Below are 24595 nucleotides of genomic sequence, written 5' to 3' on the forward strand. Positions count from 1 at the left end.
ATTTATCGGTGGCTGTTCGAAATCCACCAATTTTCCACGGATGTGCCCTTGGTAATATGTTTCAGCTCCTAAAATAAAATTTAAATGATATCTCTTAAGATATATATTATGATTACATTTATAATCTTTGCATATGAATTTTTTTAGTTAGTTTTTATTTGTGGTTATGCCGTAAAAAGTTTTCTTTTCCTAGAAGAAAACGGCACCACTTTTAGGTTTTTACACCATTTACTTGAAAACAGATTAATTTGGAAACTTAGTTAGACAATTTTCACTTTTAAAATTTTTATTTTTCTTTTCAAAATATTTAAAAATACAATTTTTTATAACATAAACGAAGATTGTGATGATTCCTTTTTTAAACATCATTTTTCACGTCTTGATTTTTAAGTATAAGAGTCTAAACAAAACTCAGCAAATTTGGAATTTAAGAATATAAAAAAGAGGATTTATAATTGCATTAATTTACAGTTATTAATCTCAAGATTAATTTTACATTACCAATTATTTTGTTCAAAAATTTACAATATATAGTGCTGTCTCATGTCATCCTTCCCTCTTAATTAAATTTGACAATGTATATCATAAGTGATAGTTCACTCGTTATATTTAGGTTTCTTCAGACATGATCGTTTAAGAGCTCAAAATTTTAAATATGGTCCAAGATACATTAGAATATAATAACATATCTGAAGAGACACTAGGATACATGGTGCGACAATTAAATTTTTTTAAAATATATATTTGCTTTTTTTTAGTATTCTGGTACCTTTAAATTTAAAAATAATGCTATCTTATTTAAAAACAACAAAACTGGCAAGATAGATCAAATATTTTGTACAGATATATCTATTGCATCATGGATACAATTATCAATAGGATTAGGACTAAGAATTAAAACAAATAATGGTAATTTTCGTCGATTTGGTGGATTTTCTGAACAAGTTTAAAATAATATTATTAATGTATTTAAATATGGTATAGGATAAAGATAAGATTGCAAAGTTTTGTGAATCCAACTATAGTTTAAATATAGGTGAAGTCAAATACTCAGTTAAAGGCCACAATTGGGGAAATCCACATTTTGATGGTATTAAATTTACTAATACTATATTTATCTAATTATATAAATATTCTATTTCTCTACCATTATATAAATATTCTATTTCTCTACCATTATATAAATATTCTATTTCTCTTTCAATCAAATTAGACCTAACTTTTAAAAACAATTTTTGGCCTAAATAATTTAATAAAATATCATGAGTTTTAGAAAACACTTGTTTTATCCATCTTTTTCAAATTATTTATATACTATATATATATAAATGTTTAGGGTCGATGCTCTCATTAGAACTTCCCAACAAAAGTGGAGATATTAATGAAACAGCTTTAGAAATACCATTAAACTATGTATCACGTTGTACTAGTGGCAAGAATGAAATAGCACTGGAGTTTCATCAAAATGATGATGCACCAGTTTCCCTTGTTGAAATACGATTTCATATTCCTTCATCAGAAACAGATCCTGATCCAGTTAAGGTATATTAGTATTACTCATACTTATGAATTAGATTACCTTACCCCAAAGGCAGGTTTATATTGTTTACAATAATGTATTATGACAAATTTTTCCAAAGCATAACTTATGTTATAATTATTACATTATTTTTACTATGTTTGATATGAAGTGATAACATTTTTCCAGCTGATGCCAATACTTGCATATTGGCAGAGGTCGTGCCCCCATTTGGGGGTAAATACAAAATTATATTATGGGATATGTGCCCCATTTGGGGGTAAATAGTAAATTATAGGCTGTGTGCCCCCATTGTGTTGTTAAACAGCTTGTTTTGAGCCGATTTTTAAAAACTGCTAACTCAATATTTCATCCAGAAAAATATTACGCAAGCCTGAAGATTTTGCTCATGGAAGGAACAAAGGTCTAGACATATATTAACAAAATTTCAAGGCTTAGATAATATTTTCTGGCTAAAATATTGAGTTAGCCATTTTAAAAATCGGCTCAAAATGAGCCATTTAACAACACTACCCCCATTTGGCTATAAATAGAATATTATAAGCTATGTGCCCTATCTGGGGGCATAGAAAATTATAGGTTATGTGCCCCTGTTTAGGGGTAAGTAAAAAAATTATATATTTTTATGCTACATGCCCTTATTTGTAAAAACTATCCTTATTTTTGTAATTAAACCGTTTTTTTGTAAATTCAAACATATTTTTTTTAAAGTTTTTTTTAAAATTATAACTGTTTTTTAAAAACTAACTTTTTTTGTAAATTCATTGAGTTTTTAAAACTAACCTTGTTTTTTGTAATCAAACCTGTTTTTTGTAATCAAACTTGTTTTTTGTAATCAAACCTGTTTTTTGTAATTCTAACATTGTTTTTTAAAACTAACTCTGTTTTTTGTTAATTCTAACGTTGTTTTTTAAAAACTAATTTTTTTGTAAATTCTAAGATTAAAACCAACCTAGTTTTTTGTAATCAAACCAGTTTTTTGTAAATTCTAACATTGTTTTTAAAAATGAACTTTGTTTTTTTATATTAAAAACTATCGTTTTTTGTAAATTCTTACATTGTTTTATTAAAACCAACCTTGTTTTTTTGTAATAAAGCTTGTTTTTTGTAAATTCTAACATAGTTTTTTTAAAACTAACATTGTTTTTTTAAAACTAAGCTTGTTTTTTTGTAATATAACCTCTTTTAATTATACATTGTTTTTTAAAAATGATTTATTTTCAAATATATTTCTAAAAGTTCAAAATTATTTTTAGAAACAAGTGTTCAGAATATATTAAAAATATTATTCTTGTGATATTTGAATTTTTATAATTAAATTTTTTTTTAGGATAAGTAAAAAAGTTACTTTATTAAATTTTGCACCCCCACCCATATTATTACTGGCTTAAATCAAATTATATATAATATAATATATTGTGACAAACATGAATAAGCTTTATTAATATATATTTTATATAATATAATATATTGTGACAAACATGAATAAGCTTTATTAATATATATTTTATATAATATAATATATTGTGACAAACATGAATAAGCTTTATTAATATATATTTTATATAATATAATATATTGTGACAAACATGAATAAGCTTTATTAATATATATTTTATAAATATAAGCAAAATATATAATTTATATAATCATTACAATTTATACAAAATGGTTTTTTAAAAATATTTTGGCAATGGAAATCTGTTTTTCAATTTTATCTTAAGCATTAATTTTTGATAATCTTGCTAAAATCCAAGCTGCTTTTTATATATTTGAAAGATTTGAATAGGCCATGGGTTTATTTTCTGGTAAATAAAATATACAAAGTATTTAAAAATTTTTATACTTGGTGTATTTCTTTGGATTCTTGCAAAATTCTATTTGCTAAATTAAAATAAGGTAATAAAAAAATATGTATAAATACCTGAATATTGCTAGTTATTATGAAATTGATAAATTCTGCCTGAGAATTAGGTTCTAAAATATTAAGTTATAAAAAAATTTATATGCAAGATAGTACTTTTTCCTATCACGATATTTTCTAAAGATATTAGATTATTTTTCTTTTTTCTGGACAATCCAATAACTGTTAGACCGGATTCTTTATGCCTGCCATGCCTTTTCATTCTAGCTCGTAATATTAGATTACATATTTTGCTCTCCATATTCTCTTTATCTAAAATAGAAAAAAATAATTTTTTGATCATATTTTAAATTGGAAACTAATAAAAGAAATAATTCAAAAATGAAACTACAAATAATGACATACTTTCATTATGTTCTTGTTGTTTATCTCTTTCCAAAATCATTTTTTTAACAAGATAAAATATTACTTTGTATAACTTAGATACTTTCTCCTGTAAGGCTGGGGTAGCTTTATGGTATGGAAGAGGTTTAGCAGTATCTGTAGATTTGAGAATATTTATAATTTTGTATTAATCTTAATTAATTTCTATTTATTGATCATATGTAAATAAAAAATGTTTACCTTTATAATATCAGATTCAGTAAATTCCATATAAGCAGGCGTGTACGCAGCGGGGGTGGGTGGCAGGGGGACAACCCCCCCCCCCCCCCCCCCCCCAAGCCAAAAAATGCAGATGCCGGATTATATTTTTCAAAAATATTATTGTTTATATTAATTTATATTTGTTAATATTTATTCCTATCTCATATATATATTTAATTACATTTATTTATCACATTTATCTACTAAGTTATTTTATCAATTAATTTCGATTTCAAGTTTTCCTTGACGTAATTTACCTATTATTTCCAAATTTTATTGGAGTATTATTTATCTAAATTTCTAGTCAAATAATAATTATCTCTGAAACTCCTTGTCCAACATGAAGAAAGAAATTGCAAGCTTGTCCAACCGAGTCTCCGCCATCAAGCATAACAGCTTTTATGGAGTTAGAAGAGCCGATTATTTATGCTATTACTGAAATATCACAATGGCTTGAAAAAAATATTTCCTCAGAAGTAAGAAAATTATTGGATTCAATACTTATTCCAAATTTTTTTTCTCATTAGAATGTATTATTTAATTATACAACTATTTTATGTAATATTTTTCAAAAACATGACATTTACTTGATTAAGAAGATGAGAATAGCGGAGAGCATTTTATTAGAACTCAAGAAAATTAGAACTAATGTTGATGAATAACATATTTTATATGTTATTGTTGAGTCAAAAGCAGAGCTATATGTGTTTAAAATTTGTCCCCCTCGACTTGCAGCAAGCAAGCTCATCGTCAAAACATTAATATAGGATCAGTAGAAGAGTATTATAAAACAAATGTCCCCTCTCTTAGATACATTTATAACCCAAATAAATGAATAGTTTTTAATTCATTAAGCAGCACTTACAAATCCGCAGATATTACTTCCACAAAAGCCTTTCCAACCTTTTTTAGATGGTGATAGAAAAAAAATATTTGTTAGATTTTTATCATGAAGATGTTAAAGTATCTTATGATGCCTCATTAGCGAATAACTATGATTAAAAGATTAACTATGGTTGATACAGTCCCTTGCATTATTTCAAACACATTTTAGATTATATTCCCAATGTATTAAAATGGTTATATATATTAGCAATTCTTCCCATTAGTAATCTAATGAGAGAACATTCTCTTTTTTAAGAAGAATAACAGAGCCCTGCAGAGGTGCCCTGTAAATGGTATAAAAAAATTTTCGGTCCGGGTTTTTTTTAAAAAAATTTTCAGACCCGGCCCAATGTTTTTTAATAAATTAAAAAAAATTATAATACGCTCCAGCCCGGGGGCCGGGCCTGCAAGTCTCTGAAAAACATACCTATGAAATACAACTTCTGAAAGTAGATTGAATGATTTGGATTTTTTGAATATTCATAAGCATTTAACGCCAAACAAGGATAGATAATTGAAAAATTAGCTCAAAACATACAAAATACAATTATTCCTAAGAAACTTTTTGTTTATTAATTTATATTTCCAACATTTAAATTTTTTATACTTTATATATAAATTTTAAAGGCTCAAAAAATTTAAATTTCAATTTTGGGTCATTTAAGTGATTCATATCGTGGTTATATTCACTTTATATTATAATTCACATTTATTTTATTGTTTTTCAATGCCGGTTTATATATATAATTTCTTTGTAATTCACATTAATTTAAATTGTGTATTAGAAAAGTTATTAGTCCTAATAAATTTATGCTTAATATTTTTAAATAAAAAAATATTTCTTAAAAAATTTTATTATCCCCCTTCCCCCAGACCAAATTCCTGCGTACGTGCCATAAGAGATTTGAGTTGATTCAGTAAATTCCTTATTAGAGATTTGAGTTATTTTAATCGCTATTATTTTTTGAATATGGCGTATAAATATGAAATGATAGGACATGTTGGATGACGTGATCTATCACTAATACCAAAAATAGGGGCACCTAGCTTTAGTGCACAGTATCAGGCAAAGTATTAATAGATACTTTTTACTTATCATTTTTGAAATTAAAAGTATCAATTAATTTGTCAATACCGTGAATATCGGTCCAAAACTTCTGCTATATAATTGTCAGGGATCTGCAGGCCCTGCCCTAAGCCTGGCCCAGGTACACGGCCCTATTTTAATTTTTTTATCTATACCTGGGCCGGTTCTGAAATATTTTTTTTAAAAAAAACAAGGGCCAGTCTAGGGCGAAAAAATTTTTCGAAAAAAATCTGGGTCGGGCCATACAAATGGTATCTCTGCAGGTCTCTGATAATTATCATAAAAACTGAAAATTAATTTTACTTTAAAAGGGGGAGGGGAATAAAATACATAATTTGAACATTATAAAAATAAAATAATATTTTGAGAAGACATTTCACGAAAGAGTGATGGAAAAGGCAAACGTCATTCAAGTGGTCGGGGATGCTATAGCAATTTTCACAGAAGCACAATGCTTAACCCCCAGGTTTCAATCTTGTGATAATGTTGTTTTTTAAAAAAATTTTAGCGAGTTATTTATTGAGCCATGAAACTATTTATTACGTTTGATTCTAGTCGAAATCGGATTTTCTGGATGAGGTTGAGGTTAGCTGGCCAATGAGATATGAGTTATGGTTAATATGGCTACTCACACCGCCTTTTTAAAAAATGTGTAATTGTGTTTTAAATTTATTTATTTGAATGTTTAAGGGGACGATATGATATTAAGCTTTATCCCACGTTCGCCCAATTGCATGGAAAATCGTTTGATTACAAAATTCCTTATTCTACAATTCTCAGGCTTTTTGTTTTACCTCACAAAGATCACAGACAAATATATTTTGTGGTATATGAAAATTAAAAATTTACTTTTTTTTGTTTTATTCTGTTGAAACATTTAAAAAATGGTTTATCTTTATTTTACTAGCATAGATTTGAACTTGTTATCGATTAGGAAATTGATAAAATATAATGCAAATTCCAGGGATGGGTTCGGGTACGGTTTAAGGTTAAAAAAATAGGTGGGTTTTCAGGAAAATATTTTTGAACTCGGGTTTGGTTCCGGGTTCAGCTCGGGTTTAAGAATTTTTGAATTGATAAAAAAAAATATTCTATATTGAAATCATAATTAAAAAACTAGACAAACATTTGGTATAAAAAATAAATTTTTTATTTTATTTATAGGCAAAATATAGTTAAAAATACAAAGCATAGTCATGTATAGATTAAAAAATTTTTATTTAGACGTATTTCTTTAAATTAACAATATCCAATATAATAATTTTTACTTTGACTTGTTCACTTTCATTTTCCTCTAATTAATAATCTCTGATAATAAGTTAAAAATTAAAATAAATAAATGAATTTATGAAGAAACGTGAGGGATTTATCGAAATAAGTTTTTATTATGCCTCAATTGATTATAGTTAAACCACATGAGCCAATATAATTCTAAGCAACTTTACATTAACAAAAGGTCATGAAACTAATATAACTCTCTGTTACCATTTTAGATAATGATGTTTTATAGAATGGACTAATAAGGAAAAATTTATAGGCCAAACCAAATTAACAATTCTTGAAGAAGAGAATATAAACGACCAATCCAAATAATACTATATGGTGGTTAGTCTTCTTAGATGACTAAATGGAAGCTAGGTTCATTATGGTTAAATTACATAGAATAAACGAATTACATTTTATGTTGTAAAATTATTTATAAATTACATTTTTATTATAAATCAAAAATTTATTAATCTTCCTTTAACAAAAGAAAAATGTTCTTTTTATATCTTTATCAAACGATCAACTAAATTGATTTTAAAGTTAAGAAATAAACATAAATTATAACGATAAAATAAAACGTTATACAAACTAAAAATAATTTCGCCAAAAGTTATAAAAAATAAAATCGAATTATTTAACATAATTGTTTAAAATTTATTAACAATCTAATAGGTGAGAATAAATTCAAAAAAATTTAAAAATGGTGTAAATGAATTAAGTTGTTTAAAATTTATTAACACTTCACTTAATTAGAAATTTGAAAATATTATAAAATGTCAAGTAAATTATTAATATTTGTATTTACAATTATACAAATATCGTATATTAATTTAAACAATACACTGAACCCAGTTGAACCCCAAATAAAATTCCCGGGTTCGGTTAGGGGTTTTGAATATATTATAAACGGGGTTCGGGTTCAGATTTTTTTCTCAAAACCCGGTTTTCTTCTCCAGGTTCAGGTTCGGTTCGAACTCCTGGAAAATTCAAAAAAATCAACCCCCCTTCCCATTTTCATTAATTTAAAATTAAAATATATAATGAATTTCGTCTGTATTTAATTTTCCCACATTATTTGCCTGGGTTTTCAAGGTAAATTTACATCTCTATAAATTAAATATTAAAGGCTATATAATTTATGTGTATATATACAGATCAGTTTGGATCCACCCATCAAACAGGGACAAACGCGATACCCCTTTTTGATCCTACTCTTTGAAAAGGATGAAGAGATCACTATGAAATTATCGTTGAATGAGTAAACGAAAACAATATTTTTTTAACGTGTTATGAATATTCATTTAAAAATGTTCCATATTTGTATAGGTCAATTCCCATTTACTTTCTATTGGCTCCTTTAAGGTTTAACACGGTCTAAGGTTTAGTTTAGTTAACGCAATTTTTTAGATCCGTTTTGCGGTTTTTAAATTTTCTTCAATAGTGAAAAAAAGGAAATGAAATATTTTGCAATTAATAAGACTGAGCCAATGAAGATCAGGCACAGAAACTGACTGAATACTATTCTTTAGATTCTGGTTTTGTTTAAACTGGTGTCCAATTTTTACCGATATCACTGACCTATTACCGTTTTTTTTCTTATAAGCCAAAATACTATTTTAATCAAAAAAAAATTGTAGAAATATTTTATTATCTCAATATATAAATTAATAAAAAGGAAACAGATTAAAGAAAATTATGAGGGGAAACTTTCACAAGAAATGAGCGGCAAAACATTCGAGATTTTTAGCCGCTTGATTAAAGCTCTCTCCGGTAACAAAATTACCGTTCCGGGAAATTTTAAAAGGTTTTAATTATTGAGAAAAAAAAATATGTGCATTCTATTTCGATGAAATATTTTTTTAAAAATATAAACTAGCTTACTTAGGTGAAGGCGATATTAAACGCTGAAGAAATTGAGCATTGTGTAGTCATTTTAATATAAAAGGATAGCACTAAATACTAGTTATAAATTATATTGGAATATTCTTTTAAACATAATACATATGTTTATTTCTAATTTAAAAAATTTTAATATAAAATGGTCGAAATATCCAAATTTTTTGAAATGAAATTTTTCAATGCTCTATTTTTAGCTTGCTATCATTTAACATTACGTACTCGAAATCTCTGATATGGCTTTTAGTCTTACTTATATAGCACTAAAAAATAATTTATTCGAAATTTACTTGTAATATATAATTATCTCCATTTAAAATTATCCTTCTTCGCTCTCTCGATATAGCATAATATTTTTTGTGATTAGCACAAACTTTTATATTTCTCAAAATCAAAATAGGACTCTTCCATGGATATAACTACAAAATAATTGATACCAAAATATCTTTAAAATTAATGTACAAGTAATTGTCAATTTTTTAAAATAAATATTATATATTCTCGATATCCATAGTCATAACGGTAGTAGTTCCTGCATAAGCTGTTCTTACAAAGCAGCCGCTGGTTACCTTTATCCGCTAGAGCGCTGTTTCGTCTTTGTTCACAAGCCCCCTCTCGCTATTAGATTCGACGAAGTTGCTTCAGTCAATTTCGCTAGATCATCGGGGATGACAACTAAGACATTTGATTTCGAGATCGCCACCAAGTCTGGAACTGACCATGTGTTCAGCAATATTGCTAAGTAATAATTATTAATTTATAAATTATGAATAAATACCAATTCGTTCTTTTTTCAATGACAGTTGATGGGTGAGGAGTAAGAATTCCAAGTGAAGCAAAGGTTTGCTGGTTTGTTCCAGGTGAGGCCAGTTTTTTGCCAATTAAAGCAAGATATTTCTGTGCCTACGGGGTATGATATTTAGATCAGAAGCGATCACATGATTTGGAGCGTTAAAAATAGGCTTGAAAAAGTTTGGCCAAATTGTAAATATCAGTTACAAGATTGGCGTGGCGATGATTTTACGTGGATCTAATTGATATGCCATTTATTTGAAAATTATAATTTTATTAATATAAAAACAAAAGGATAGGATTATAAAACATGAATACTATGATTTTATGACATTTTTATAATTAGAAAGCATGTTGTTGGTCTGCAAAACGTTGGTTTTATTAAATGGCATATCTATATTTTAATTTTTTTTTACAAAAATTTCTGAAATCTAAATTTTATTTACTAATTGTGTATTATCATATATTATCACTAAATTTAATATATATTAATAAACAATATTTAAAAAAATGTAATTTTATATTAAACCCTGATTTCTTTGGTCGATCAACCAACTTACCTTGTTATGAGACACATACTTTGGTTCAAAAATATTTTAAATTAAAAAAAAAGATTATTGGCTTGGTTTTAACTACTTGCCTCGGTCTCCCCTATTGCTAGATATTGTATAATTACTATTTCGTATATTATAAGGTTATTTTAATTTTTAGTACATTAAGGTCATGAAAGTTGTTATATGTGAGAAAGGAAGTATATTAAAACCCCAAAGCGCAACAAAATGAAAATAAAATTTAATGTAATTTGACAATATTCCAAAAAATCCAAAATACTTTACCTCCCACAAAAATTTCTTTTTTTTTCAGTTTCATGCCAATAAATATTTTATATATTTACCGCAAACATAGAACTTTTAAATACGAAAAAAAAATATCCTACCATTATTATTTTTTTCAATAAATATAACATCTAAAAGTGAAACTTTGCACTATGAAAAATATAATATTTTGCATATACGTTCTGAACGTAACGCAAAAGCTTAACGGGTAGTTGATTGTGGGATGGATCGACTACGATCGGGTATTTTGGGAGGCGAGGACCCCGTTTCGGTTTGGCCGGCATGTAAGGGTTTTCTATCGTTTATTTAGGTGTTAAGAGATCATCATGACACATAGGCAAATTTTGTATGCAATCAGTTATCCTTTTTTATTAGCCAAATTAATGTTTAACAGAACGCAAAATAAATGTTAATAATACCATTAAATGAAAACCAAAATAAATATCATTTTTTCAATCGATGGGTAAGGTAAGACAAAAATGTTAGGAAAAAAAATTGAATCCATTATGTTGTTTTTGTTTGTTGCTTATTGAAATTTTAACTTATTTCTAGTGGTGTTTTTTTTAAAATATATATATAAATTGAAACATAACCTAAAGGATACAAAAATATGTAACGATATAAATAAAAACTTACCGACGTATTTCTTTTCAAAACCTATTTTGATAAATTTAATTTTATAATTAAAATTTTTTTTTTTATTTTTTCATCTTTTATTTCTCCTTTGTAGATAAAAATTTTGTCTTTATATACAACTTTGTACATTATATATTTGAATATAAAAAATTAATCTATTTTTATTTTAACAAGTAAAAAAATAATTTTAACTAAAAATATATTTTTAAGGTAAAACAAGTAAACATGAAAAAAACTTAATATGTTTTACCAATGCTTAGGTATATAAAAAAAATAGATAAATTAAACAATTGCATCTTTAATAGTATATTACATCCAATGGTATGTCAGTATGCACGAATTATTATTTATTATATTAAGATGTTGGTACGAAATTTTATAAGCAATTAAATTTAATGCTAATACCGGAATATTAGTATTTAACAAAAAAAAATGAGAAATGCCAAAAATATTTAGAAAGTAATTGAAAAAAAAGTTTAGTAAAAAAATACGAAAAAGTTTAGAATATAAGAAGATCTAAAAATAATTAAGCAATTTTTTTTATTATATTTTATATTTTTTCCTCGCCTAATTTTATATAATTAAAAATAAAATCCAAATTTCCTACTTTTATTTATTTTAAAATTTAAAAAAAAGTATGCAGAACGCTAATTTCTTTTCCTAATTTAATATTTTTACACCAAGTCTAAAATCTTTTTAAAACATTCTAATTATTTAGAAACTATTGAAAGTTTTAAAATTTTAGTAAAAAAAATCATTATATAATTAATAAGACCAACGTTCTGTGAACCAACCATAAGTAAGTTCTTTTTTAAAAATAAATCGCAACTCAATTAGATCCGCTCTGTATTGCGGTCACGCTGATAACGTGATACCGTAAATCTCATTACCCGAATCTTATATTTAAGTGGTTGAATTGGTTCACAAAAAATTAACTTTATTATACCTTTTGTAAATTTTATTATAAATGAATAAATTTAAAGATGACTTAGCGTTACGCAAAAAAAATAACTTCGTTTTTTTTAATTAGAGAAGAGTATTCGAGTCTTTACGATTTCATCAAGACTAAAAATTTGATCGTCCGAAACGTTGGTGGAAAATTAGTAATTTATTTTCTTCTTATATACGAAAATGTTTTGAACATAACAACGAATATATATACATAAAAAATTTAATATTTTTTCAAAACTGAAATGGGCAATTATTTATTTGGGTAGGGGGTTGGTTAATGTCATTGTGGCCTTTGATTTCGACTGACTTTTATTGGCATTTTGGTTGTAAAGTACATTAATATTTATTATATATATCTTTAACTATCCTCCTTCCAGTCTTCCTCCGACAAAGTTGCTCAAGAGAACGATTTTGACGATGACGATGAACCAGACGATCCTTACTTGAATCGAGTCAAAGCCGAAGCTGACCAAGAAGGTTTGTCATGCCCCATGGGTTCTATTTTTTTTACAAAATTTAATGAGACTCATATTATCTTCGCTAAGAAATTAAGGGCAATCGTTATATTTTATTCTGCTATGGCCAGAAAAAGGAACTTTTCACTATTATTACAACTTTATAAATATTTTTCTGGATTATCATTTAAACTCAATTAACTATCCATAAATAAACTGGGCTCGGGTTCCCAAGCCTAATTTCTAAAAACAATCTTATGTGTTTTATTCTCAACTTGTTTATTCGGGTTCAGACGAGTTTGGGTTTGTTTAGTTTACCCATTTTATATTATACTTATTTAAATTCTGTTTTTTAAATATTATTACTTAACTTTTTAAGATGAAGAATCTCAAGATGAAGATTTCGCTCCTACTGAGGATAATGAAGATGTGGATGAGGAGTATGTTATTTTTAATGCCATGTTTAGATTATTGAAACTATATAAATTAGAGACCTGCAGAGTTCAAATATTAGTGCTTACTTGGATCTGGAAAAAAATCATTCTTAAGCCAAGTCCTGGATTTGTTTAGTCCAGTCCAAATTTTTAATTTTGATCATATTTTGGCCTGGATTGGAATTTCCAAAATTTCGTTATTTTCGATAATTTATTAAGGAAATGAGTAGTAAATATATATTAAATGCTCCATTATTGTCTAATTAATTAATTACATATAAATTAAATTCCTTTTTTTATAAGTGACCTGGCCCGGTAATTAAAAAATTAATTTATGATCTCCCCAGATTAAAAATATTTTTTAGGCCCAACTCAGATTTTAAAATCTTACCATTTTTCGGCACGTTTTTGGCCGGGTATGCAAGGCTCTTATCTCAACATTATTATTTTCTTAACTCAATTAATGTCGTCTTGCGGTTGGCATGGCCTGCTTACCTCAGTCAATGTACACGCCAGAGAGCAGTAAATAATAGCCATCTTTTCTCTACACGCAATTATAGTTTCCTGTTCAGTCTATCTGACCATCATTTAATCATGTTTTTCGGTTTGTTCTAGGTTGGCTACTCTACTTTTACAGGCCATGTCTCTGCACTATCATATGTTATAGCTGGGAGAACACCTAAATTAAAAATGTTTCCTTTGATTTTGAGTGACATATTTATTGGTTATAATTAAAGATAAAAGATAACTCAGAACTTTTTTCAACCACATTTAATTATTGTGATGACAAAAAGATTAGGATATACTTTTTGGGTATTCAAGCATAACACCTAGGTAATAAAATGATTCACCACTCAATTATATTGGTAATGGTATAAAAATACTACTGGGGCAGTGAATGAAACTTTTGCAGTTAAAGTTTATTACTGATAACAATTTACAAGTCTGACTTTTATGAATTCATATTCGCATAAACAACACTGAATAAAATTTCCTCCCAAAGTTTTTTGAACAAACTCAACATGGCCAGAAGCATACTGTATTTTCTGTCATTATTTTTCATCATTATTTTTCATCATTATTTTTCATCATTATTTTAGTTTTGGAAAAATTGATTTTTATACCCTTTGCTTCTGGTGCGATTAAAACCCATCCATATAAAATTTTTAGTTTGGTTTGACTTTATTAAGACTAGATCTTCCATGTATAAGATTTCCCATAGCATCCCTTGGTGTATATCTTCACAAAGGGCCCATTGCACAAAATCCTTGACACCCTACGAAACGTTTTTCTAAATCAATAAAGAAGTATAACAACTTACCTTTAGCCTGTGTTTTTCCTAGACTTGGCATACCATGAACCCACCACTTTTTGTTTTAAATTTTTTAACCCGCTTGCCTCCCCTGCCCACATTTGTAAATTCCCCCCTCCCCCCCCCCCCCCATTTATGTGGAATTGTTTAAACTGCCCACCCAATGATCAAATGTCTTCCAGTTAATGAATAAATACATCGCTGAACTTCGCCTATATAAAAATAATATCGACATAATAAAAATGCCATTTAAACATTTACCGACTATAAAATTTTCTCGAATAACATCAATCACGACAGCTTGATTAATTGCTAGAATAAATTTTGAAATATTATGTGATTATCAGTCAATTTTTATTTAAATAAAATCTTATGTTATCATGATATGATTTATGTCCTTAAAATTATTAATAGATTAAATTAACATGAATAATATTCTCAAGATAAAAAAATTTTTTTCAAAGTTAGAAGTCTACAATAATTTTTTTTTTAGCAAAACCGTATTATATCTTCTTAAAATGATTTTAAAAAAATCTTTTAATCCTACAACATATATTCATTATTTTACTTAAAATTAAAATATTGTTCTCTTTCATCTTTTTATTCTTAATTTATATATAAATTTATTCGTTTTTTCCCTATAATATTTGAATATTTTTTCTCCCACTCATGGCAAGGTACGATAGTAACGCTCAATCATCCTCGGCCGAATCCGTCACCTCGCATGTATCCGATTCTCGGTCCAAGTCAAAGACCCCCAATAAGGATAAAAAAACTCATAAAAAGAGTTCTATCCCCGATTCTCATAAAAAGATCAAAACGATGGAACGAACCGTCAATGATAATGTTCTAGAAGATAGCGACGAAGAAAAAGACGTTAAGGTTGAGCTGCCTAAGGCAACACCAAACCCTACCAAAAAGGACTCTACCAAAAAGTCTTCTACCAGCGGAGGTGCTGCATCTTCTAAGGTTTTATTCAGTTTGAAATTTATGGGCCTTGAAAATTCTTATATTAAATAAAAAAAAATCCTGGAATTTAACGTTTAATTTGTTTTCCCCTAGGAACGTTATGTTTCTAAGCTGTTATTTAAAGTTAATTTCTTAGTTCATTATATCCTTTATCAATAAGGACATTATAATATTGTTTAAGAATATCATGTATGTGCGTTGGGAATGGGGAGAGGGAAAAATTTTACTATTTTTATAAAAATAATATATACTATGTTTTTTTATAAGGTTCGTTTTTTAAATTTAAAAGATTTTGCCACTCCCTGTAATGTTTTTTAGAGATGCACGGATAGCATCTTTTTTATTGGCACTAATACTTAATGAAGTGTTTAATGTTTACTATAAAAATACCTAAACATTTTTTTCTACTTTTTTTGGGATGGATTTTATTTTATCTCTAAATATAAATCTGGTTATACATGTTTTTCTCGATTGCTCGAAATATTTTTTTCAGATAAAGATTTTATTTAAACGCTTGGTTAAATGAATTAAAACAATGTATTTTTTATGTATATTTAATCGCATTCGAATATTAGATAGATGTATTATAAAGTGATTGTCTACGGGTTATGTTAAATATCGGAAAATTTGAGAAGGTGTATAACAAGATTATAGAATTATAGATCTGCAGTCACTTCATACTTATATCCCCAAAACGCATTTTATCATTTGGTGAACATACTATTTTTTACCCAACGATTTATGGTTTTAAATGAAAAATCAAACTTAATATGAAATTAATGAAATTCGTTTAACATTATTGAATTATTAGTAAATTTTTTTCTCTTCAAATATGCTTGAATATTTATATTTTAAAATATATGTTTTTTTTTAGAATTTTATAATTAATTTATAAATATACTATAATATACGTATTAGAAGAATAAAGAAAAAACAACTTCCAAGAAAAAGAAGACTAACAAGGATAAAGATCCTGATCTACCCAAAAGGCCTTTGTCCACCTATTTCATGTGGCTACAAGAAAATCGCGAAAGGCTAAAGCGGGAGAACCCTAAAGCGTCGATCATTGAAATAACTAAAATTGGCGGAGAAGCGTGGAGAAATATAACGGATAAATCGGTTTATTTATATATTCATATTTTTAGGCAACAACTTTATTTTTTTACTCCTGATTTATTAAATACAGAGATGTACATTTATCAGCCGATTCTTTTATTCTTAACTGATACAATTCGATACGAAATAACGATTTACCCTTAGAAATTTTTTTTTAAATTGACCTTATCACTAATTTAAAAATATTGATTTACGAATTTATAAAAAGATTAAAAAAGAAAGAACGCGTTAGAAGTGTAAAACAATAGGCTGCAACTGCCTATACCTTAAAATAATAAAAATTTCTTTGGATCTCATTCTATTTGAACATAATTTTGTGGGACTTATTCAAGTTTGGCATAGCCTCAGATATAAATTATGGGATTAATATAATATATTTTTTATAATTTTATTTTTTATTGAATTATATTATTTTTAAAAATATGAGATATGGAGACATTTTTAAAAATAATAGAGCATCAATATTACATATCGTTATCGGAATGGCGCGATATTGGACGGCTGATATTTTTTATAATTTAATAAATTTAATTTTTATTTTATACACATTTTTGAACTAACTTTGCCTTTCTCGTAAAATCTTTATAACTCCCATAAAGAAAGTTGAAGAAATGCATCATTATTTTTTTGCATTTTTTTTGACGATGAAGTAAAGTATATTAATAAACTAATAAGAAAAAAAAATACCCAATTTTGTGTAATTATATTTATCTATTTTCTTTTATTAAGAAAGACTTATATGAAATAAAAATCGAAAAAATAAAAATATTTAACTATATTTATTATTCTTTAATAATAAAATAAGACATTATTTACTTTATATCATATAAATACAAATCTTTTCCTACAAATTTACAGAATTAGAGATATTTTTATAAACGTTCTAAGGATGTGCCCTTTGTTCGACTTATCATTAAACATTCGTCGACTTAAAACAAACCAAAACAGGGTGTTCTAGTTCAAAAGCTGTTTAACATTAAGTATTAAAAACAAGTCGAATTAGGACACAGCCTAGCACCTTCTTCGTGATTTTGAGAACGGAGATTGGTGAATATTCTTATTAAAACGCTTTTTAATAAATTTTATTTTAAATTTCTAATAATTGCATAATTTAAAAAAATATATATTTAAAATGACAATGAGTAAATATTGGTATTGGTACTGTTTGCGATATATATCAGATCTATGAAAAAATTGTGTATCGGTGCAGCCCTATAAAAAGAATTAGTTTCTAAGAACCAGAACTGTAGGATCCACGCCTAATGTAAGTATCAAGAACCAATTCAGAATCCTTTTTTAATTCAGGTTCCGAACTAACTTATTCATGTTACACGCATCAGTGGTGTATCAAACATCTTCACAAACGGTGGGGGGGGGGGGGTAATTTTACAAATTAAGAGTCCTTATTTTTGCGTTTGCCATATACATATTTCCCTTTTTATTTTTCACACTCAGAGATGGGAAAAATTGTCGCTGAAAGCAAAGGACGAATATATTATAGCCATGAAAAATTATCAAGCAAAAAAAGCTAACTTGTCATCTAAGTACAAATAAAAGAACAAGCTTAGGTTACGTCCTAGCTCTTCTTAATTTTGAATTCTATTAGAAAAGCATTCCTAAACACCATTTTTTTAATATACGATTTTAATAAAGTGATGATGATATCTTTAAAATACGCATAAAGGCGTACTTAATTCTTATTTTCTTTTAAAATCTAAAAATCACTATATAACAACTTCAGAATTGTTTTTAAAATAAAAAAGACGAGCTAGAACGCAGCCTGCACTTTTTTTAAAAAAAATGTTTAATGCAAAAATTATAAAATAATGTTTTTTATTTTAATTTCTCGTTTTTTTACAGGACAACCGATAACGTACAAACAAAATCTAAATCGAAAAGTGACGATGATGGCGACAAGAGCAGTGATTTATCATCTTTAGATGATTGACATTTCTGACATTTTGGGTTTAGTTTTTACGGTTAAATTAAGAAATGAGAGTTCTTTCATTAATTTATTCAGTGTTTAATTTTTTTTTAAAGTAGTCAGTGCCTAGCTATTGAGAACCATCATATATTGCTATAACCTTTTCCTTTGTTTGATGCCCGATGGAACCAATATTTTTCCGAATCCAACCTCTTCGATGAAGTTAGGGATCTGGGGGTTACCCACTTAACAAAATATACAAAGTTAAAATATTCTAAAATTTATTCTGGCTTGGATCTTTGAAAAGGAAATTAGGATTGGTCGGACAAAATTTATTGCTTAGAATAAGTCCAATAATGCAGGCTTTAAGTCTTGTTGATATCATGCATAGCATATTAGACAGTTTAATTTTTTTCTCTAAACCATTCCGGGGCACTGCTGAGTTTGATGGCCTTGTTTATGTCCTGGGATCGTGCCAACTGATTAAACAACTGATCATATAAAGAGCCAGAATAAAGTCAGAGAACTAATTGTAAATTATTTCTACACGATAGGCTAGAATTATTTAAGGAGATTAAGATAAACTCTACAATCAGTAGTTAACATAAAAGAGATATAATTACTTTCACACCCAGTGGCAAGGAATTGTGTGTAACACAAAATAAGAGAGAGGTTAAATCGACCAACCGAACGCCCCTTACCAGAAATAGGATATACATCTATAATTTTTATAATAAACTGAAAACAAATTGCAAATAAATGACCTTGATCCATATTAATTATCCTAAATTTTTTTAAAAATATCTACGATATATTAACACATGATGTCACCACCAGGGTTGTCACGTAAAAATTATTTGATTGTTTTAAATTTTCGTAAAAAATTTTGGTGGGAGCTTCGCTACAAACCCCTTTTTTCCGACCTCCAGCCGGTTTATAATCATAGGCTAAAAAAATACTAATTAATTTTCTAAAATTTTTAAAATAAAAATGGGATTTTTCGTATAAAAGTTATTAATGTGATTCTTTTATCATTTTTAAAATTGATATAAATTAGCTAATATGGTATGGCCCCGTCATTTATTGGTTATCAGATAAAATATAACTAATTTAAGGACAGGGTATTCAATATAAAGAGACAATTAAATTCCTTGACTTCTAAATTTCTTTTTTGGGCATAATTAGTGATACGAAATTGCTTCGAAATTAAGTCCTTTTCAGATTCCCGAGATTCTAGCGGGGAAATAAGAATAAATAGAAAGTTAAACACCCAAATATTATATATATAATGCAATCAATATAAACAATATAAGTCTAAATTGAAATAATATATATTATTAAGAGTAATATAAGATAAAAGGATTTAAAAATCCTCCCCAGAATCAGAAGTACATTCACTAGAATATATATATATATATATACCTCTATTAATTATTCCCATTTTATTGGATTCTGCAAAAATTTTATGATGTAGATGTTATAATGAATTGAAACCAATTTTTTCACTCTTTCAAGATGTAGTCGATTTCTTATCTTTGATTTGTGTTTTTTTTTAAAGCAGACCATAATCTTTCTAACCAGATATTATTCCACTAGGAAAAAGTTATTTAAAATTTGGCTGAAGATTAAAAAAAAAGGTAAAAAAAACTGCAAGAAAAATAATTGCCTTATATTTGTAAAAACTAAACGGGGAATTCTCAGTAGTGATCTGCATCGGGCTTAATTTTTCAAGCCCGGCCCGAAATTTTTTTAAAAAAGTATTGCTGGCCCGGCCCAAACCCGAAATTTTTTTAAAAAGTTTTGCCGGCCCTCCCCGAACCCGAAATATATTTTAAAAAATTTACCGGCCAGGCCCGAATTTATTTAAATATAGAAATTAATTTTTATAATTACTTAAAATAAAAGACATATGTTATATAGCGTTTAGTTTCAATAAATTAAATAAAAATTTTTATTTTACATAAAAAATTCAATATAAAATTGATAAATTTAGATATATTTAATAAAATTTCCAAGGTCCGACTCGACCCGGCCCGTATTATTTTTAAAAATATTAGGCCCGGCCCGAACCCGATTATTTTAAATAGAATTAGGCCCGAGCCTTGCAGATCTCTAATTCTCAGGGAAAATAGATAATTTTTCGATGGAAATTTTGGGGTATTTACCTTATGCTTACATCGCTTTTTTAGAATGGGCAAGTTTTTGGTGGTATATTTTGGATATATGGTAGGTGATTGGAGTGTGTTAAATTTCGACTTTTTTATAATTGTGGTACTAGTCAATATGATAGACCTGACAACCATGGACCACGACGAATAAATCTATAATATTAATGAATAACCAAATTATACAGTATTATATGGTCGGCTGAGTATTATAATAAATATTCTATATCCACCTTTTACAAAATATTTTTTTAATAAATGAATTCTGCAGTGGAGATCTGGGTAAAGCGATTAACGGAATAACAATGTTAAAGCAAATAACTTCGTAACCTTTGAGCATAAAGACTTTAAATTTGGTATGAATATCTATTTTTATATCTAATTTCTTACCCATGTTCATCTTTTGAACTTTTCCGGTTTGACATATTTCGCCAAAAACCCTTTTTTTACCCAAAAATGATAAAATTCACCCTCTAGTTTTTTTGCTTTTAGCATAATATATCATGGTTCAGAATTTAAAAGTGTATAGATGTTCCTTAAAGCCATATATATAAAATAAAATTTATCGGAAGTTTATAGCATAAATAGAAGTCACGCAATAACGATTTGAACAATATATATCACCTTGGGGTAAAGTTGCTATGGGTAAAACCGTTAAAATGCTCCGTCTGATTTGAACTGTATAAAGATAATTTTTACAAATCAAAGTCTACAATATATAAAAAGATACTTTTGTGCAAAAATCAAAATAAATAGGTTATTAAAGGGGAAGAATAATTGAAATGTACGATTTGCCTAAAATAAGCACATTTAAAATATGCTATTTTTGATATAATTTTTTACATTCCGGTATTGTATTGATTAGTTTTTACTAAAAGTAATGATTAGATGTCAAAATTGCAATATTTTGTTCAATTAAACAATATAGTTATTTTCAATTACATTTTAAGCACGCTGGAGAGGGTTAGCCACTTCACCCTGAGTATGGGGTAAAATGGCGAAAATGGCACACTTCACATAATTAATCACAGCTCCTAAAGTGTTATAGGTAGAGAACTACACTATTTTTTTTATTTTGTAGATGATGAATTTGATTACATTTTAATATATAATTTGATATGTTTTGTTTATGTTTCTAAATTTTATGGCAAAAATGCAAAATACTAGTTTTACCCCGATCTCCTACTATATTCTTATATATCAAAATAAAATTGTTAAAATTTAATTAAGAATAATTCTATTTGCATAATTACATTGTTATCTATTTCAAATGCAAAAAAAAATTTTTTTTATGTCCTAAACAATATAAAAATGAAAAAATACTATAATACTCAGCCAATATTATATAATTGGGTTTTTTAAAAAAACCACAATTAATAAACCTAAATATTACTATTTTCAAAACCTAGTATATGGTGAAAGGGAAGTCCAAAATGTTTCACATAGAATTATAAATAAATATATATTTTATTGCCCGATCAATTTGAAAAGTCAACTAATTAATAATAATGTATTCTAATATTTTTTTAAATAAAAACAATATTTATAGGTTTTATCAATCGTCGGGCCTACAGACATTTTTTATATATGAAAAATTTATCCTGGATTAATAATAATTTCATTTTTCCTATTTTTAGAAATAATGATTTACAAAGAAAAATATTTGTGTAATATTATGTTTATTATAAATAAAATCATTTAATTTAAATATTGTAAATCTTTAATATTCATTTTTTTAAAATAAACATTGTTTATTTAATAAAATTCATAAATAATAACATTATTTTAATAATTTAGCCCTATCAAAGTTTATTCGATATACAATTCGAAAAATTTGAAATGAATATCTAATAATAATTTTTAATAAAATTTGACCAATAAATTTGATGCGAATTACTTGTTTAGTAATTATTCGTTACCTGACAAGATAAATATTTGAAAATATTCATAATTGATTTAAATAAAAATCACTTTAATCAAATAGAGATTGTGAAATCAAAGGAGAGAAAATCGGACTCATCTACAACTTGCTAACTAAATAAAATTTACTATCTGCTACCGACCCTGGGTAAGATGGCAATTCCTTCGGAGTAAGATGGCAAATATTAAATATAACTCATATAATTAAAACAAATTATGAATACTTTAAAAAAGAATTAGGCGTCACAAAGCACATATAAAATGAATAATCCCTGGCGTAAATGGAATACCCTCCTTTCACCTTTATCTTCATACTTTCTTCCACTCTTTGTATTTCAATGATAATCTTGTGTCATGCCCTCCCCCCCCCCTCATGACAGAAGTATCTGCTATCATGATTAGATAGTATTGGCTAAAGGCACATCAGCTATTCCTAGACTCACATCAGCTGTAAGACCCAAAGTGGTTTTATGTCTAAAATTATCATTTCAAAAATAAATTATCAGGATATAGCTAATAAATTTTTAAGCAGAAAACCCATCTAAGATAATTTATGGATATCTGCCCTCAGAAATTCTTGCTTAACATAATTTGTCATTTTACCCCTAGCTGACCCCATGAGTAATGAGTTGGTTTAAATGTGCTCTATAAATTTTCCTATTCTATCTAAGCCAGAAACCCCTGACTAAGTTTATTCGATATCTTAAACATTGTGAAGTCATAAAATTTCAATGAGTACTAAATAAATACCACAAATAAAGTTGATGAAAAAGTTTAAAAAATTGCTTTTGATCAATATTTGAATGTGGTGCTCCTACTACTAAATTTAACATTTTCTTAATATCTTTTAAGAAGTCGAGTGTGCTGAACTGTAATTCATTTAAGTACAAATGGACTTTCTTATTTATGAAGTTTATATAATTAAATTTAAACAAATTCATTAATAATTTTTTTACATATATTTACAAAAAAGTATATAAAAAGAAATTAAATATGATAAAAATTCCTTAATTGTAAAAAAATTCTTCCTTCAAAAGATTACTATGTTTTTTGTTTTTTTCCAAAAAAATCTACAATTATACTTTGGATATAAAAAAATCCTGGAAACATGTCTAGGCGATTTAAAAAAAATTTTGTCTTGAAATGGCTTTACAATAATATAAAAATAATAATCCTATATGTGTAAATGAATAGTTGAAAAATACTTGCTAAATATTTAAATTTAAGAAGTTTCACGAATTGAAATACTTTTATTAATAGAAACATATCCAAACTAATATTTTCTAGTTTTTTTAAACCACATTTTTAAAAAGTAAATAGTTTTCAAATTATTGAGAATTATTAAATATAACTATCAAATATTTTTAATTTTTTTTTATATAAAATTATCTCCTTGAGATTATATAATTTATTAACTTTAATTTTTCATAGAATTTGATTATTATAAACTTCTTTTAATAAACTTACGATTGAAACATTTATTATACTATGTTAGCAAGATTCTGTTTTTACCTCTACATGCTTGCTATGTTTTGACATCTTAAATTTTAAAACTGAAACTTTACTAAGTAATTGCCTTATATATATTACTTTTTGTTATACAGCCCTGGTTGAATCTATCCTAGTACATATACTTTTTTGTACTCGGTTTGATTCGAACATTAATTTTAAAATATTTCGGGAATAAACTTTTTTTTATTATCCTTGAGCGTTCATTAAGAGCTTAGTTAAAATGTGAAATATTTCGATCTAATTTTTTTTAACGCAATTATAATATTTTACGATAGTAATGAGTCAATCGATGCAATAAGAAATTTCAAAATTATTTATTGCTCCCTTTTGGTCGTTTACCAATTATCCAATTCATGGTCTCGATCAATCATTGCATGAATTTATAAATAA

At 26.7% G+C, this 24595-nt stretch overlaps 1 protein-coding gene across 3 annotated transcripts; it reads left to right on the forward strand.

The window, feature by feature from the left end:
* The first annotated feature begins 589 nt into the window (after window positions 1-589).
* On the forward strand, window positions 590-22460 carry LOC135930926 (FACT complex subunit Ssrp1-like). Of its 3 annotated transcripts, none has more exons than XM_065467729.1 (17): window positions 590-712; window positions 759-944; window positions 985-1090; window positions 1337-1542; window positions 6390-6487; window positions 6712-6847; window positions 8442-8545; window positions 8963-9091; window positions 9698-9925; window positions 12478-12550; window positions 12776-12875; window positions 13233-13293; window positions 15277-15568; window positions 16490-16687; window positions 18140-18228; window positions 18545-18649; window positions 22323-22460. In XM_065467729.1, exons 1-16 carry the CDS (start codon window positions 656-658, stop codon window positions 18630-18632), a joined length of 2151 nt encoding a protein of 716 aa, XP_065323801.1. In that variant the 5' UTR covers window positions 590-655; the 3' UTR covers window positions 18633-18649; window positions 22323-22460. The 3 variants fall into 3 exon arrangements, with proteins under 3 accessions (XP_065323801.1, XP_065323798.1, XP_065323799.1); XM_065467726.1 differs by having other exon boundaries at window positions 16487-16687; window positions 22323-22459; XM_065467727.1 differs by having other exon boundaries at window positions 6393-6487; window positions 16487-16687; window positions 22323-22459.
* Window positions 22461-24595: the final 2135 nt, after the last annotated feature.

Source organism: Gordionus sp. m RMFG-2023, chromosome 1, assembly GCF_954871325.1.
Source record: "Gordionus sp. m RMFG-2023 chromosome 1, tfGorSpeb1-WG-v2, whole genome shotgun sequence".
In the NCBI taxonomy this organism is placed as follows: Eukaryota; Metazoa; Nematomorpha; class Gordioida; order Chordodea; family Parachordodidae; genus Gordionus; species Gordionus sp. m RMFG-2023.